At 45.8% G+C, this 19,338-nt stretch overlaps 1 protein-coding gene across 5 annotated transcripts in view; it reads right to left on the reverse strand.

Annotated features, from left to right (window-relative positions):
• The window catches only part of TBC1D8B (TBC1 domain family member 8B), a 508,282-nt gene that overhangs the window by 393,708 nt on the left and 95,236 nt on the right, over positions 1-19,338 (reverse strand). For all 5 annotated transcript variants that reach the window (XM_029607571.1, XM_029607568.1, XM_029607567.1 and 2 more), the window contains exons 4-5: positions 14,532-14,757; positions 14,018-14,258 (exon numbers count right to left, since the gene is read on the reverse strand). In XM_029607571.1, the coding sequence (XP_029463431.1) occupies positions 14,018-14,258; positions 14,532-14,757 (467 nt within the window). The remainder of the gene's footprint in view (positions 1-14,017; positions 14,259-14,531; positions 14,758-19,338) is intronic.

The following is a 19,338-nucleotide window of genomic DNA, read 5'->3' on the forward strand; positions in this document are numbered from 1 at the left end:
AGGCTCTACAGAGATGGGTTTACCTTCTATGTGGTGGTAAGTGCCAATTGCACCAAGATATAGAAGGTATTCAAGCAGCTGTTGTGCAGAACTGGAGAAAGAATCTAGGGCCCTTCTCCTATACCAGAAGGTAAACCATTTGTTTTCCTTGTGGAATCCTTTCTAGAGACTAGAAGAATTCAAGACATCCTCATATAAGTTAAGGGAATTCAATGCTACCCTCTCAATATCCAAGCTGTAAGGGCTAAAGATGGGATGATGCAGTTTTCCCTGGTTCTGAGTGATGACAGTTGGGGAATTTCCTAACCTGATTGGTTCCCTAATGGATTATTCCCAGAGGAGTAGAAACTAAATCTGTCTTTGTCAATAGAAGGCTATGAAGATTATGGTACCCCAGTCTCTTCTGAGTTTTAGTAAGATTTTTGCCACTAGAGGAACTGGAGGATAACTTTACAGAAGTCCATTTGGCCCAATCTAAAAAGAAGACATCTCAGGCTAGTTTGCCTTGAGTCCTCTTTCTGGAGCAGAAGCAAACATTTACCATGGGTGTTCCTTACTCATGGAATATATGAATTTCTTCTCCCTTGTCCAGGAGTTTTCAGGATCCAACTCAATCTGTCCACTAGGATATTCTCCTTGCTTGCCAGGTACATGGCCTTTAGGCTACCCCTTGAGATGGACCAGGTCCAGATGTGGACAGCTTACTGATACAGAAGTACAAGCCTGTTCTGCCCTACTTGTTCATGTATAACACTGTTACCCAATTAGCTGTCTAATGAGGACTAGTTTGTTGGCCAATTGATCTCTAAAAGCTTTGACAGCATATATCACATTGCCTTAGCTCTAGGAAGTTATCTGATGGAGCTTTTCCTGACCAGACAAAAGTCCCTAGATATAAAGCCTGTCTTACAGGCTCTGTCATTAACCCAAACCTTGTATCCCAATAATAATCTCACCCACCTTTAAACCTTCACTTGTTTATTCAAAAATCAATTCTTATTAAAAAAAATTTTATTAAAAAAAATTTTATGCGGGGAAAGGTAAGTTTCATACGCTTGAATGCATGCCTTCCACGGCCTTGCTTCTTTTATGTGATGTAATCATTAACTTACCTCCCCTCCCACTCCCTTTATTTTTTACTCTATTTTTTTTAAAGAAATTTTATATATTCTAAATTTGGCGCTTTGAATGAACAGTTCTTTGTTAAGAAAAAAGTGATACAATTTTTCACCCGTTTGGGGTTCAAGGGAGAATGAATTACTGAGAAGCCTGTATAGGCAGAAATCAATAGTATGACATCGGCGTTTTGGTTATAAAATTAAATTGGATAACAATAAGAATTCATTGAAAAGCCTCCAAGGGCATCATTTAATAAACATTAACAGATTTTAATAAAAATTCATTAACAAAAAAATTTCTTTAAAAAAATAGAGTAAAAAATAAAGGGAGTGGGAGGGAGGTAAGTTAATGATTACATCACATAAAAGAAGCAAGGCCTTGGAAGGCATGCATTCAAGCGTATGAAACTTACCTTTCCCCGCATAAAATTTTTTTAATAAAACTTTTTTTTAATAAGAATTGATTTTTGAATAGACAAGTGAAGGTTTAAAGGTGGGTGAGATTATTATTGGGATACACGGATTGTATAAGTAGTTTGGTCTCACTTTTAGCAGAGATTGGAAGAATCAATTAACCCAAACCTGACATGCTTTTTATAGATAAATCCCCACCCAATCCCACACACACACACACACACACAAAACACAAGCACACATCCCAGTCAATCATCCCTCCAGCACCCCTAGGAACCCCCTCCCCTTTCCCCTCCCTCCCAGGATTTAATTACCTGAAAAGAAGGAAGGCTCAATCATTCCAATAAGAAGGAAAACAAAGAAACAAAGTGTATGTAGGGACAGGAAGTAGAGATCTTTATTTCACAATTACCTTCCAAACTCCAGGCCAAAGAATAACCTGTCATTTTGCTGACTCTCTGAGTCACAAATTACAAAAAGTATTCTATCTTTCCCACCATTTATACATTGTAGTACATGTAGGGCCAGTGCAAGGGTACTAGGCGCCTAGACGAACCTTCTGCCTTGCGCTTACCCCCACCCACTCCAACCCCAACCTCATTCACTCAGACAGGCCCCCTTCTCTTGCACACACTTAGGTTCCTTGTCTCATTTGCACATGCACCCTTACATAGGCTTCCTCCGTCTCTCTCTCACTAACACCATTGCTCTCTAGTACACACTTAATCCCTCTCTCTCACACAAACAACACAGGCCCCGCTCGAGGCCCACCAAGACTCTTGCTTCTCTCAGCCGTGAGCAGGATAGGTGCTACTTGTGGCCCGCTGAGTCTCTGCCACTGAAGACCCACCAAGTCTACTCCTCTCAGCTGTGAGACAGGCTCTGCTCGCAGCCCATATAGCTGCTCTTTGCCACCCCCTAATGGCTGGTGCCCTAGGCGACCGCCTAGTTCACCTATTGGGACACGCAGGCTCTGAGTAAATGGAGAGAATGTCCTTGGGAAACCAGAAAAGGTAGCATTAAACACATAGTAATACTGCTAAATTAGCAACTGACCAAAATGTTTAAAGCTGCGACTGCCATTCTATGCAGGTAACCCCCATGCAGAAATGTTACTCCAAGAGTAACCACAGGTTCTTGATTCTTAATTTCCATCCTCTAGCTCGGCGATCCCCAACCTTTCAAGAGAAGTTCCACATGGAATATTTTAGTTCACAGAGAGGGCTGGTGTGGGTACCTTTTCAGAGTTTGCTGAACCGGATCGGGGAGGGGGCCACCCTTCCAAATTTCTTGCTAAGAAGGGTTTGAGGAGTGATCATGTCTGGCACTTTGAGTGATTTGAAATGTTGGAAAGAGGAGAGATAGGGGACAGGGCTGTAGCAGATAGAGTATAATTTCTAAATCTCTACAAAATTAGCAACTCTGTACAACACCAGAAACTTTGCTCCCTGTTTCCCTGTCTTCCCCAATATGCTTCTCTGCTCTCCTTATGGTTTTTTGTACCCCTTACCCCTTCCCCTGTTACTTGTGATTTCCGTTGCTTTTGTTCCATGTAAACCGAGGTGATGTTTCGACTAACATCGGTATAGAAGACTTTTAAATAAATAAATAAATATTTCACCACCACCACCCCCCACACTGAAATGGGATGGGGTAGATAGGCAGTTTTTGTGCATTTCGTGCACACTCATTCACATGCCCCACATGCTCCCTCTTTACTTCCTTCCCCTTTCTCATACTTTTCCCTCACCCATTCTCCATTTTCCCCTCCTCTCACTTCCCTCCCCCTTTCCTTTCCTCTTCTGCAACATTCTGAGTTTGTGGTATGAGCAAAAACACCCCCCCTCTGGAGACTCTAGACCAGGAAGAGACACTCAGATTCAGTACATGGATTATAATAATGAGGATTTTGGTCACATGATGTGCTGAATGGAAGAGGTCGCCCTTTCTGCTGGTCTGGGATCCTTCCCCTCTTAATAGACTAAATTCCACATTTATTCTTACAGCATTGTGGCAAAAATATTGTCTGGTATTTTGGATACCTTAGAGCAGTGGTTCTTAACCTTTTTCCCATCGTCACACACCTGATGGACAATACTCACATATTACACACTCCTCATTACAATCTACAGTGGAAATTAAAAAAAAAAATTTACTTTTATTGTTAAGAATGACACAAAGGAACGATAAGAGTACTCTCTCTGACCAGAAATTATATAAATCTCCCGTACCAGAACAGCACCAACTTCCAGCACTCAAACAGTAACCACTTTACCTAAGAAAAGGAAACACTGAAAATATTACACCAGGCTTTAAAACTCCAATACTCCTCCTATTAGGAAAATGGAACAAGCCAGGTTGCTAAAGAGCCCTACCTAAAAACTATATGCCAGCTGAATACCTCACACGTCAATCACGTGTGTAGACCCTCACCTAACAAAGAATAGGCTAGAGGATTCTGCAAGTGATCCACAAAGAGAAGGAAAAACTAAAGGCTACTGAACCAAAAAGGCGGAAGCTTCCAATGAATTCTCTATGGAGATTGTGTCCAAACCTTTGGTGACTGAAGTCAATTTGGCAGTGGCCTCTGTCAGAGGACTGATTGTTAAAATGTATCAGATGACTGAAAGAGTCAATTTTAGAAATTGCAAAAAATTTAACTGCAGCAGAATCTAGAATATCTACTGTAGAACAATGAAAATACATGCTAGAGTCAGAGGTGGAGAGGCTGAACAGAATGGCAGGTAAAATGGAAGACAAAACAGATGATCTCAAGAATCATTCTTGGCAAAACAATTTGAGATTCTTGGGCTTTTTGGAGGCAGTACCTGATGCGGAACTGGTACAAATATTGTACTCCTGGTTGCCCTGTGAACTGCAGTTGAGAATGGAGAGCAATTGCGCACACAGACAGGCCGATTTAATAAAAGGTGTGGGAGAGCAGGCACTCCGAGTTGAGTGCCCGATCTCCCGAAGTGCACCCAGGCACCTCTCCTGGGCGAGTGATTCCATATATAAATTAGGCCGGATACTAATAAGGAGGCGCTAGGAACAAAAGCGCGCCCCTAGCGCCTCCTTATTAGCGGAAGTGGTGGCTGTCAGCGGGTCAGACAACCGACGCTTAATTTTACCGACATCGGTTCAGCTGCACTCCGCCTCAGAGAAACAGGGGCAGGTTTTCCTCTCTGAAGTTTTCGTATTGGTGAGGAAGAGTGAATGTGACAGTGGTATGGCAGCTAGATGTATATTTGAAATCAGGGAGTGTAGAAGCCTTCAGACCTCAGGCTCTTCAAAGCCAGTTTTATTATGGTAGAATAACGTTTCTTGAAGTTCGTTCCTGTGTTCATCTGGATGCTGTTGATAGTCCAGAGTATACGTGAAGACCATTTTGTGATACACCTGATGAAATAACTGAAGGTGATCGCGTCATGGACGACCATGGTCTGGGCGTATAAGTTTCTAGGATGGGTTCTACATCGACAGAGACCTCTAGGTTCAGTAATGGTCTACCTCTCTGCAATTCCTGCGGAGCGGGGGCAACCTGCATGGCGCAGCATATACTACCATAAGAAGCTTGCTGGGCAGACTGCATGAACCATTTGGTTCTTGCCTGCCATTACTGTTATTATGCATGTTGTTTTTGCAAGGTTGAGACTCCGTTTATTACGAAAAAGCTTTTAACTGCTTTGATATAAATGGTTAAGTAGCCTAAGGTGGTACTGACACCTGAGTGAGTTTGGAAAAAAAACACTGAATGGCATCAGCATATACAGAGTAAGCAAATGTTGCTTACCTGTAACAGGTGTTCTCACAGGACAGCAGGATGTTAGTGCTCACATATGGGTGACATCACAGGATGGAGCCCAATCACGGAACACTTTTGTCAAAGTTTCTAGAATTTTGACTGGCCACTACTGGGCATGCCCATCATGGCACTAACCCTGCAGCCAGCAGGGATCCCTCTTCAGTCTTATTTAAAAGCTACAAGCAGTGCCGAAAAATAAAATAATAAAACGAACCCAACACCGCGGAGTGGCGGGCGGGTTTCATGAGGACCAACATCCTGCTATCCTGTGAGAACACCTGTTACAGGTAAGCAACATTTGCTTTCTCACAGGACAAGCAGGATGGTAGTCCTCACATATGGGTGACTACCGAGCTGAGGATGTCCGAACATGTACCAAATGTAGCCAAAGGCGTGCAACAGGCACAACCGGGGTGGAATTTGGTAGAGTGCATCCTGAACCCCACCGGGCAGGCGGAAGGGTGTTGGTACGCCACGTCGTAAATAGGCTACGCAAGACAGACTGACCGAAGATAGAATCTTGCCTTCCGGCTTTGTCTAAACAATAGTGGGCTGTAAAAGTATGGAGAGAACTCCAAGTGGCAGCCCTGCAAATGTCAGGAAGCGGCACCGATCGTAGGTGAGCTACTGAAGTCGCCATGGCCCTCACAGAGTGTGCTTTAACACGGTCTTGGAGTGGAATGCCCGCTTACTGATAGCAAAAGGATATGCAGTCCACCAACCAGGAGGAAAGAATCTGCTTACCTCAGGCTGCCCCAATTTGTTAGGATGGAAAGACATAAATAATTAAGTGCTCTTTCTGTGGGCAGCTGTACAGTCTAGATAAAATGCTAGAGCCCATTTGCAGTCAAGGGTATGCAGAGCCTGCTCTTCTGGATTGGAATGGGGCCGGGAAAAGAAGGTAGGTAATATAATGGATTGATTAAGATGAAACTCTGATACTACCTTAGGTAAGAATTTAGGGTGAGTGCGAAGTACTGCCCGGTCTTGCAGAAGTTTAGTGTAAAGGCGGATAGGTAACTAGGGCCTGTAATTCACTAACCCTGTGAGCTGAAGTGATTGCCAGAAGGAAAATCACTTTCCATGTGAGATAGCGAAGTTCACAGGAGTGGAGAAGCTCAAAGGTGGTTTCATGAGCCGACCCAAAACCAGGTTGAGGTCCCAAAAAGGGGCCGGAGGACGCAGTGGAGGCTTGAGGTGAAGCAAGCCCTTCAAGAAGCGTGTTACAAGGGGTTGTACTGAGACAGGGACACCCCCGATACCTTTATGGAAGGCGGCTACCGCACTGACATGCATTCTAATGGAGGAAGTTTTAAGACCTGACTCTGACAAGTGCCAGAAACTTCGAGATTGGACAGGTAAAGGGATCAAGGGCCTGAGAAGAACATCAGGACGTGAACCTGTTCCATTTGTATGAATACAATTTTCTCGTGGAAGGCTGTCAGGGACAGGACCTGAAGATTGGGGTTGCGAAGGCACCCGTCGTTTTGAGTGATTAGAAGCGGGTCTGTTCCCAGAGGAATGTGCCTGCGAATGGAAAGATCCTGAAGAATTGGAAACCACACTTGGTGGGGCCAGTGGGGTGCTATCAGGATCATGGTTCCCTTGTCCTGACGTAACTTCACGAGAGTCTTCGAGAGAAGCGGAAGTGGAGGGAATGCTTATAGGAGAGCAGGCGACCATGATAGGGAGAACGCGTCTCTAGGTAGATAATGTTGGCAGCGAGTGAGAGCAGAAATTGCCTACTTTGCGATTCTGGAGTGACGCAAAGAGGTCTATTTGAGGATAACCCCATTTTTGGAAGATGAGTTCACTACTGAGGGGTTTAGAGACCACTCTTGCGGTTGAAAGTTGCGACTCAACTTGTCTGCCAACACGTTGTCCACTCCCGGCAAGTAGGTGGCCCTGAGGTACATTGAATGGGAGAGGGCCTCCACCCATATCTGTGCAGCTTCCTGACACAGAAGGTAGGATCCTGTCCCTCCTGGTTTGTTGATGTACCACATGGCCACCTGGTTGTCTGTCTGGATCAGGATGACTTGATTGGACAGGTGATCCTGAAATACTATGAGAGCGTATCTTATTGCTTGAAGCTCCAGGAAATTTATTTGGTGTTTGGCTTCCTCTGGAAACCAGGAACCTTGTGTCTGAGATCGGCCATATGGGTTCCCCATCCGAAGTTGGAAGCATCGGTAGTGAGAATTATTTGAGGGTTTGGCGCTTGAAAGGGCAAGCCCTGTAGAAGATTGATGTGATTCGTCCACCAGGCGAGAGATAGATGGAGTGAGCCGGTGACGTGGACAATGGTCGACAGGGGCTGAAGGGACTGTATCCATTGCGACCTTAGAGTCCACTACATGACTCTCATTGCCAGGCGGGCCATTGGTGTGACCTGAACTGAGGACGCCATGTGTCCTAGAAGGATGAGAAAACGATGAGCAGTCATCGAGTGTTGCGACTGCAGGTGTTGTGCCAGAGACACGAGAGTGAGGGCTCGTTGTCGAGGCAGGAAAGCCTTTGCCTGTAAGGTGTCCAAGTCTGCCCCAATGAACGATAAGGTTTGAGATGGGACTAAGGAGGATTTGTCGTAATTGACGAGAAATCCGAATTAAATTAGAGTGTGTAAGGTGAGATGTAGGGATGACAAAGCGGATTGCTGAGTCGGAGCCCTGATTAACCAGTCATCCAGATAGGGGTAGACGTGAACACCTTGAGTCCTGAGGAAGGCGGCAACCACGGCGAGGCATTTTGTAAAGACTCGTGGTGCAGATGCTAGGCCGAATGGAAGCACTTGGTATTGATAGTGCTTAGGGCCTACGAGAAACCTCAGGAATTTGCGATGAGATAGAGTTATCGCAATATGAGTGTATGCGTCCTGAAGGTCAAGAGAGCAGAGCCAGTCTGAAGAAGAGGAAGCAGGGAGCCCAAGGTTACCATCTTGAACTTTTCTCTCTGGAGGTACTTGTTGAAGGCTCATAGATCCAAAGTTGGACGAACGCCTCCCGATCTTTTGGGGATTAGAAAGTACCGGGAATAGAACCAGAGGCCTTGCTGAGGCGATGGTACTGGTTCTATTGCTCTGGACTGGAGTAGGAGGGAGGCCTCCTGTTCCAGGAGCAATGAATGGTCGGATGTTCTCCATGTTATTAGAGGTGGGGAATCCGGCGGGATGGAGAGAAAGTTGAGATGATACCCTTGAGCAATTATTGCTAGGACCCAGTGGTCCGAGGTGATCGATTGCCATATGTTGTTGAAATGGCACAAGCGGCTTCCCACTGGGATATTTGGTAATGGAATCTGGCTGCTGCTCTCTCTGCGAGAGTCAAAAACCAGAAGCAGGGCCCGGTTGGGGGGCTGTCTGTGGCTTTTGCTTTCGAGTTTGACGAGACTGTGATTTGAGGAATGGTCTTGCAGAGTAGCATCTAGCTGCTGGCGGGTAGGACTTCTTTGGTCTATAAAAAGATTTTTTAGAGTCCTTTCGGAAAGGCTGTTTAGAAGGATAATCCGAAGGAAACAGAGAGAGCTGTCAGAGTCTCATGATGGTCCTTTAGCTCAGCCACTGTCTTTTGAATCTGCTCGCCAAAGAGATTGTTTCCTATGCAGGGGAGGTCGGACAACCGCTCTTGCACTTCTGGACGAAGGTCTGAAGACTTAAGCCAAGCCCATCGTCTTGCTGAAATAGCGGCTGCAGACACTCTGGTTGCATGTCAAAGATATCATAAAATGGCCTAGGGTGTGGAACTTTTCTGGAAGTGATTAAGGCATGGAGGTTGCCAAATCTTGTAGTTGCTTAAAAATGACTATTATATTGGGTCATATATAGTTGGTAAGCAGCAATTCGGAGGATCAGCATTGATCCTTGAAAGACTCGGCGACCAATGGTATCCAAAAACTTCTGTTCCTTGCCAGGTGGAAAGGAAGTATGAGTTTTGGACCTTTTTGCTTTCTTTTGCGCAGATTCAACCACCACAAATTGGTGATCCAATTGAGGCTTTTGAAAACCTGGGGCTGACTGCACCAAGAAGGTAGAGTCAGTTTTCCTGTGGACTGGTGCAATGGAGCCAGGGTGCTCCCAGTTCTTTTTGAGAAGGTCAAGAAGAACTTGATGGATGGAGGTGATTTCCTTGGGTGCATCCAGGAATTGCAGCAACTCCATCATCTGATATCGGTCGTCCTGTTCTGTCAGTAACTGGAAGAGGACCAATTCAGACATGTCCTTCACAAAGTTTATGAAAGAAAGGTCCTCTGGAGGAGAATGTTTTCTACTTTCGGTGGGTGAAGGTGGTGAAGGCAAGTCATCGGTGTCTGGTGAGGAATCATCAGTCCAGGTATCATAAGGATCAGCACCTGTCTCTCTAGGAACTGTAGAGGGACGGGGTAGTTGGATACCTGAAGGTCCCGGTTTAGGCTCCGGAGGCACCGATGAAAGTGATGAAGGCCTCGGCGCAGGCATCGATGGCACAGATGGGGGTATGGGTATCTATCTCGATGGCTGAATCAGAACTCCCAAAGGAGGAATGCGGAACGGTGTTTCTCCTCCCGATGACAAAGCAAGCAGGAGGCCACAGGAGCCATCGGTGACCCGGGATCCACTGGAGGAAAAGCGGTAATAAGCGCATCCATCCTCGATAGCAGCAGTGCCAATGCTGCTGGAATCGGGTCGGTGCTCAGTTCCACTATCGGTACCGATATCGGTGCCGGGGGAACCTGGAGTCGATGCATCGCCTTGTCGATGGCCTCCTGAACCATCCGGTCCAGTTCTTCACGGAGACCTGGAGCAAGCAGCCCCGGCTCCGGAACAGAAAAAGGAGGCAGAGGCATAGCCGGACGGACCACTGTTAGGAGGCGGAGTTGCAGCTCCCGACGCCCTGTCGGGTGAGGATTGCCTCGGTGACCCGGTCGCCGAAAAGGTCGGTGCCTTTTCTGGATGGGGTTTCTTCGGCGGCGACTCAGACGATGGCGAGGTCAATGGTTTCGATACCTCGATGGTCCGAGACTTTCGATGCCGATGGCGGTTTCTCCTTCCGATCCCCTCGGTCCTGAGGGGGAGAAGAGGGTGTCGAAGGCCGAGAAGTGATCGACGCCGGGTGGTCACCGGTCAGTGGTCGATGCTGGAGCGACGTTGACGGTGCCTGTTCCGATGAAGTCGATGCAATGGACGGAGTTGGGGTTTGAGCACGGAAAAGAAGTCCCATTTTCTCCATTCTGGTCTTGCGAACTTTTGGTGTCATTAGGACACATTTGGTGCAGGTCCAGACATCGTGCTCTCATCCAAGACACATTACACAGACTTTATGTGGGTCTGTAATGGACATGGTACGAGTACAGTCCAGACACAGACTGAACCCCGACGCCAAGGCCATAGAAAAAAATCGAGCCGCGGTACGGTCAACGGCCAGTAGGCCGCGAGGGCCAAACTCGACGGTAATCGACGGAAAACAGGTACAAACTTACCGGAGTACCGCGGACTGAAAAAAGTTAACGGAGGGACCCCTGTGGGGCAATTTAACTTTAAATAATTCTGTGAGGAAAATTCCTGTCAGGAATCCTTGCAGAGCTCCTTAACCGCATGACTACTGCTGTGCGGAAAAAAGAAGACTGAAGAGGGACCCCTGCTGGCTGCAGGGTTAGTGCCATGCTGGGCATGCCCAGTAGGGGCCAGTCAAAGTTCTAGAAACTTTGACAAAAGTGTTTCATGATTGGGCTCCATCCTGTGATGTCACTCGTATGTGAGGATTACCATCCTGCTTGTCCTGTGAGAAATATAAATCCAAGCCAGAGAGTAATTTAGAGATGGATTTCAGAAAAAAAGATTAAAGAAAGAGGTTCAGAGCAAAGATATCCAAGGAACACCAGTATTACAGGGAAACCAAGAAGACATTTCTTGACCTCAGAGAACCTGGTAGTTTGGCTTGTCAAATAGGAACAAAACCAGTATAGAACTGAACCAGCAATGCCAGTTTCACTTAAACAACAACTGAGTATATTATGGTCAACAGTGCTGAAAGCATTCATATGGTATTTGAATAGAATCAGCTATGCTAAGTGTAAGAAGTTGACTCCTTTATATTCTACAAGCCGTTAAGCCCGTCACAACGGGCTACATTACATTTTTGTTTTCGGTCCATTTTCGAAAACAGCACCCTCCTACACTTTTTCTCCCTCATTCCCCCTTCCCCTCAGTCACTCACCCCCTTCCCACCCCTCAGTCTTACTCTCTGTCTCCCACTGCCTCCTTCCCCCTCACTCTCACCTCCCTCCCCTTCCCTCAGTCACTCCCACCTCTCTCCCCTTCCCTCAGTCACTCCCCACCCTGTCTCAATCCCATCTCCCTCAGCCCTCCTCCACTCCCTTTTTCTCTGCTCCACAACTTCTTACCCTTCCACTTACTCACATCCCTGTCTCTCACCTCTCCCTCTCCCCTCACTCTTCCCCACCCCCTACCTCCCTCCCAGTCCCTCCCTCAGTCCCTTCCCCTCCCTCCCCCTCACTCAGTCCCTCCCCCTCACTCAGTCCCTCCCTCCCTCCCTCTCACTCCCTCCCTCCCTCTCACTCACTCCCTCCCTCTCTAATGGCCGCCGTCGTCATTCGCCGCCGCTCGCTACCGCTGCCGCCGCCACTGCCGCTGCCACCCGCCGCCGCCACTCGACGCCGCCATGTTTTGTTTTTTTTTTTTACACTGGCTAAGACCGACGTCCTTGCCCGCACATGCGCAGTAGAGCTGTGCTCTACTGCGCATTTGCGGGCCGTCGGTCATGGCCCATTTATAAGGTAGATAAAAGCGAGAGCTGCATCCACAGAGTTTTTTGCTTTGTGAATCTATAGAGGCGGTTCTTGCTTTTATGGTATATGAAGGAGTCAACTACACCTGTCTCCATAGAGTCAAAAAGCAAAAACTCTATGGAGGCAACTCTCATTAAGGAAAATATACCTGATTCTTATACTTAGCATATAAATACAAATACCTCCTATTAATACAATATTTGAATTCCAAACTCACATTTTATTTTATTTTATTTATTTATTTAACAGTTTTTTATACCGACCTTCATAGTAAATTACCATATCGGATCGGTTTACAGATTAACAAAAGGGAAAAACAACAAGAGTAACAAATCCACGTAAACGAAAGATAACAATAAGTAGGAATAAGTCAAAAATTACAATCAACAAGGGGAGAGAACTTGGAAGCTTGCAACAAGCTGGAAGGAAGATAGGCCGGTAAAAGAAATTTTACCATAGAAAGTACAAGTTAAAAACTTAGATGGTGTTTTAACCTTAATGACTCAGAGTCCATTTATTCCTTCATTGAAAAATGGAGTGCCAGACCGAGTAACAATGAAGGCCAACTATTGATTGTCTGGTTCAGGGAAGGCTTGTTGAAAGAGCCAGGTCTTAAGTCCTTTTCTGAAAGTTAAAAGGCATGGCTCCAGTCTGAGGTTTGATGGAATACTGTTCCAGATCAATGGGCCTGCTATTGAAAAGGCTCTGTCTTTGGTCATAGCGAGGCGTGAGGCTTTAGTGGGGGGAACATTCAGCGTGCCTTTGTACATGTCTCTAGTTGGTCTGATAGAAGAATAGAGTTTAAGAGGTATTTCCAGGTCAAGTTGAAGTTGATGATGGATAGTTTTATGGATTAAGGTGATTGATTTGTAAAGAATTCTGTAATTTACTGGTAACCAATGTAGATTCCTGAGAATGGGTGATATGTGATCGTGGCGGCTGGTACTGGTTAACAATCTTGCTGCCGCATTTTGAATCATCTGCAGCGGTTTAGTAGAGGATTTGGGAAGTCCTAGTAGCAGGGCGCTGCAGTAGTCTATTTTGGAGAACAGTAACGCTTGGAGGACTGTCCTGAAATCGTGGAAGAATAAGAGAGGTCGTTTTAGGACCTGTAATCTGTAAAAGCAATCTTTCGTTGTTGTGTTGACCATTTTCCTGAGGTTTAGTCGGTTGTCTAGAATCACCCCAAGATCTCTCACCTGTTTACATGTGATGTGAGCGTTGAATGATGTTGGTTGATGGATATTATCATTTGAGGAGATGAGGAGAAGCTCTGTCTTAGAAGCGTTAAGGACCAAGTTTAAGCTATTGAGTAGATTGGTGATGGAAAGTAGGCAGTTATTCCAATGGGTGAGCGCTTTTGCTATTGAATCTGTTATGGGGATTAGAATCTGTACGTCGTCTGCGTACAGATAATGAATTAGATTGAGATCTGTTAACATTTGGCAGAGGGGGAGGAGGTATATACATTTAACACTGGCTTAAAAATTATATGCTAATGTGAATGTTATGGATTAATTGCTGTTCACTATTATGCACAAGAGCAGGAAAATATTTTAAAAACATTCAGATGTTGGAAACCAAAAATAATACTTCTTGTGACTGCAAGCATGAAGAACTCAATGAAAAATAGAAATGTAGTTTTATCTACTCGCCTACATTTTAATGAATGAATTTCTCAATTATAAGCACCAAACGTCATAGAACCAGACAAATTAGCAAATCAATAAGTCGTCCAATACAGACCACAACCAAAGTTAAATTTAAAAACAAGTTTAAAAACAAGTTTAAGCTCATTGAGCAAAAATGTACTAATGCTACTACTCTCCTCTATAATTTATGCAGCATTCTCAATTTTATCAAGTTTAAATGCTAGAAATACCAATAAAGATATTACCGTTTTGTGATCTGTAGAGGGTCACTGAGAATGTGATCATTTTCAAACGTTTCCTTGTCAAACAGTCTCCTTACACAGTAGTTTGCAAGCTGTTCCATAAGGAGGAATGTTTCATTAATGTGCAGTAGCATTGAAAAGTAGTGATCTTCTCCTCGGGAGCACACATGTATGCTCTCTGTCAGAAGAACAGTTGAGGTTTTTTCAAGTTTGGAGATTTCATCCCATGAGATGATGAGCTTTACTGCAAACATAAATAAAGCCAAGTAATCACGTTATATGTTCTCCTTATATTTGCTATTCTGTTTAAAAAAGGATGAAATTATAAGCTCCCATTATAGGAATTCCTCTAAATGGCACAGCCTTCACTTTTGAACACAAAACAAATTTTTCACATTATGTGTCTGTATGAAAACCAAGACACCTGTGTCTTTATACTATATTAAGAATGCAGAAATAAAAGATCTGTGAGGAAAAATAATTTCTTCAAATTTAACAGCCTGCTGAAACTACTTACTTTCTGCACCCAGCAAAAATGAGTAGAAGCTGAGAAAGTTGGTACTAAGATAGAGCCACCCCTGACATGGCACCCGTCCTCGCCAATAACTACATGAGTAGTAAGTCACTAACTTCTCCTGCTCTGGTAAACTAAAGCATTTCTCAAACTTCATGAGAATTTCTCGGAACTTCTCCGGATCATCCTCCTTTATACATGAACCTTTTCCTTCTTCAGCGATCAACCCCTAAAAACAAAAACAACTTCATGAGTCTGAAATAGTTATTCAGTGAAGAAATCCATTTAAATTGTGAAATCAAAATTCAGATTTTTTTTTATACCATTACAGAATGCTGCCAACCACAAATAAGGCTACCATTCTTAAACTTACTGATCCTTTACATCTAACATCATGTATGTACTCTGTCATTTTTTTATATACAGATTTCTGTGGCTACCTTTGGGAGGCTCCTCAAACTAAAACAATAAAGATCAGGTTGAAAAACTTTTTTAGGTCATACAACAGGTTGTTCTATGACAGCTCAAAACTGTTCAGTTTACTGGTTAAACCATAATTTTTACATGTTCATGTTCTGTAAAGTGCATCAGAGTTTAGGATGATTGTTTAATGAAATTACATTACACAATCAGTTACATCCACCCAATATCAGTTGCTTAAAGAATTACCCTGAACTTTGCAGTTTGTTGAAATTTCTTTTTTTCCCCCACTATAAGACCAGCCTTTTTTGTTTCATGGCACACCTGACACAGGATTCACTTCATTGTGGCTCACTAACTACTTCCCTATCATCAATTTCTCTTCTCTTCCCTCACCCTCCATCCCACTGGCCATCACCTTCCCTCTTCCCCCCATCAATTGGTACCATCACATTTCTCTTTCCTTCTCTCTTCTTCCAGCTTCCTGGCATCATCATCTTCTCCTTTCCCTCTTCCCCTACCCTCCAGCATTATATTTATTTATTTATTTTAAGTTTTTTTTATACCGATTTTCCTGCATAAAATGCATATCAAACCGGTTTACAATGAAACACAATGAGCAGGAAGTAAAATTCCTTAGTCTAATACATTTAAACGTCAATAATGAAATAATTTTAAACAAAGCAAAAAGCTAAATAACATTAATAAAAGTTAAATTATTAACATAAACATAAATATAATTATATTAGAAGGAGCACAAAGGTTAGCATGAAGGGGAGCACAATGGGGAAAACCCCTTTGTCACGCCCGGCACGCGACGCCTGGTGTAATTGCGCCGTTAATCGGGTCGCCGCTGGCTGGTCATCATGACGTCGGGGGGGGGGGGGGGGGGCGAGTCTTCACATCGCTGATTTTCTCTTTTAACATCTCAGTTCATTTTTACTATTTTTTTGTGTCTTTTTCTCACAAGATGTAGTTTTCTTTAAGTGCCCGATGGTAGTGGGCTGCCCCTCTGTAACAGCGCCTGGTGGAATCGCACCGTTAATCGGGTCGCCGCTGGCTGGTCGTCATGACGTCGGGGGGGCGGGTCTTCACATCGCTGATTTATAGTCACCCCTCACATCATTATAAGAAAATTATTCCTTACCTGCTAATTTTCGTTCCTGTAGTACCAAGGATCAGTCCAGACGGTGGGTTATGCTCCCCGTCCAGCAGATGCAGTCAGAACAAAAGCTCGAGGGGAGGTCCTATATGACCTCATCCCTCGTGCCTCAATCCTCAGTAACTAGACTTACAAAGCCAAAAAGAGAAGAGACGGAGGGATCAAGAACTGAGCATTTTCAATAAGCTGTAATCAAAACATTTGAACTGAGTTAACCAACCCAAACGGAACTTGCAAACCGAACTGTAAACGCAACGAACCCTGGAGCCCCAGGGCGAGCTTAAAAGAAGCAGAAGAGTAGGAGTAACGCGCAGCGGCATATCCCAATAACAACCCCCAAATACCAGGGAGGGTGTCTGGACTGATCCTTGGTACTACAGGAACGAAAATTAGCAGGTAAGGAATAATTTTCTTTTCCCTGTACGTACCAGGATCAGTCCAGACGGTGGGATGTACCAAAGCTTCCCTACACCGGGTGGGCTGATGAAAGCCCTGCTCGTAAGACACTATCTCCGAAGGACCCGAAAACAGGGGCCCGGACATCCAACCGATAGTGCCTAGAGAAAATATGAAGCGACTTCCAGGTGGCCGCTTGGCAAATCTCCTGGGCTGAAACCGAAGAACTTCTGCCCATGACGCAGCCTGAGCACGAAGGGAGTGTGCCTTGACCCCCATCGGTGGCTGTCGACCAACCCCTAGATACGCTGAGGAAATCGCACCCTTCAGCCATCGGGCGATGGTGGTCTTTGAAGCCATTTGCCCCCTTCCTGGGGCCGGACCAGAGAACAAACAGATGGTCCAAGAGACGGAAGTCACTGGTGGATGCCAAGTATTGCATCAGACATCTCCTGACATCCAGGGTCCGGAGGTCTCTGGGGTCCGTCGCCGAGAAGGAGGGAAGTTCCACCGACTGATTTAGATGAAAGGACGAGACCATCTTCGGTAGAAAGGAGGGTACCGTTCTTAAGGAAACCCCGCCGTCAGAGAATAGTAGGTAAGGTTCTCGACAGGACAGAGCCTGGAGTTCCGAGATACGGCGCGCTGAGCTAATGGCCACCAGAAAAATGGTCTTCAAGGTGAGATCCTTGATGGTGGCCGTGTGCAAAGGCTCGAAAGGGGAGCCGCCGAGGGCCCGGAGCGCCAAGTTGAGACTCCAAGACGAACAGGGCGGTCTAGACGGAGGCTTCAGCTGCCTCACCCCTTTGAGGAAGCGGGGAATATCCGGGTGCGATGAGAGAAGTGAGTCCTTACCGTTGTGTAGCAGAGCTCCCAACGCCGCCACCTGGACCCTAATGGAGTTATACGCCAGTCCCATCTCCTGACCATCCTGTAGGAAGTCCAGGATCTGAACCACTGAGGCGCGCCCCGGGACAATGGAGCGGACAATACACCAATCTTCAAAGATCTTCCACACCCTCACGTACATCACGGAGGTAGACGTCTTTCTAGCTCGCAGTAAGGTGGAAATCACCGGCTCCGGATAGCCCCAACAGCTCAGCTTGCACCTCTCAAAAGCCAGGCCGCAAGACAAAAGCTATCTGCCTCCTCGAAAAATATCGGGCCCTGCCTGAGAAGTCGAGGGAGGTGACCGAGACTTATTGGCCGCTCGCGGGCCAGATGAAGGAGATCCGCGAACCATGAGCGCCGCAGCCACTCCGGCGCTACCAGAATTACCGGCCCTGGATGAGTCTCTATTCGACGGAGCACCTTCCCCACCAGGGGCCACGGGGGGAAAGACATACAGGAGGACCTGCTTGGGCCACGGAAGGACCAGGGCATCGACCCCTTCCGCGCCGTGCTCCCGTCTGCGACTGAAGAAGCAAGGAGCTTTTGCGTTTCCGGCTGTAGCCATGAGATCCACGTGAGGCATCCCCCAATGACGTTCTATCAGCCCCATAGCATCCATGGATAGTTCCCACTCCCCGGGGTCCAGACGCTGATGGCTGAGAAAGTCCGCCTGAACGTTGTCCACGCCTGCTATGTGCGAGGCCGCTAACCGAAGCAAGTGAGCCAACCTGCAGCAGCATTCACTCAGCACTGAGCCAACCTGCAGCAGCATTCACCTGCAGCAGCATTCACTCAGCACTGAGCCAACCTGCAGCAGCATTCACTCAGCACTCAGCCAACCTGCAGCAGCATTTAACCAGCACTCAGCCAACCTGCAGCAGCATTCACTCAGCACTCAGCCAACCTGCAGCAGCATTCACTCAGCACTCAGCCAACCTGCAGCAGCATTTAACCAGCACCCAGCCAACCTCAACCAGCACCCAGCCAACCTGCACCCAGCCATCCTAAAACATCTTTCAACCAGCACCAAACCTGCAAACTACAGCACCCATCCAACTCTTTTCCAACCACTACCAGCATTCATACAGCCATTTCCCTGGTATCTATAACAAGCCTTCACGCAACCGACAATGCTCTACCGCCCACACACCTACAAATCTCTGATCCCAATCATGATTTCCCCTACCACTCAGTTTCTAGGTCTCACCTTATTTACCATCTTTCTATTCAACGCACAATCACTTACCAACAAAACTTTAATACTTAACGACTTACTGCTGGACTCAACACCGGATTTTTGCGCCATAACAGAAACATGGCTCAAACCCACTGACATCGCACTTATTAACCAACTACCAACACAGATATATGACTTCTTCTCTATCCCAAGACAAAAAAAAAAAAGAGGCGGGGGTATCTTCCTAGCTGCCAAAAAATCCCTGAGGTTCTCACTCTATCCTATCAACACAAATACCAAATTAGAACTAGGATTATTCAAATCAGAAAATCTCCAAATCCTTCTTGTCTACGCCCCGCCAGGCCTGCTAGAGTCAGACACCTCTCCTATTCTAGAAACCATAACACTACACCTAAACCTAGACTCCCCAGCAATAATCTTGGGCGACTTCAACTTACATGTTGACAAAGTTCCCCTTTCAACGAACTGCGAAGCCTTCCTCACCGCAATGTCAGCAATGGGTTTCAAACAACAAATCAACAAACCCACTCACAAAGCAGGACACACTCTCGACCTATTCTTCACAAACAGTGGCATTTCTCAATCAAATCAACCTGATTGTCAACAAGTCCCATGGTCAGACCACTCCTTAATCTCCACCAGCTTTTCCCTACAACAACCAGATGTTAAGCCTGACTCAAGACCCACTTTTATTTATAGAAAATCATGTAAACCCGAAATCCTCAGCAAACATCTAGCCCTAG

This window comes from Rhinatrema bivittatum, chromosome 6 (genome assembly GCF_901001135.1).
Source record: "Rhinatrema bivittatum chromosome 6, aRhiBiv1.1, whole genome shotgun sequence".
In the NCBI taxonomy this organism is placed as follows: Eukaryota; Metazoa; Chordata; class Amphibia; order Gymnophiona; family Rhinatrematidae; genus Rhinatrema; species Rhinatrema bivittatum.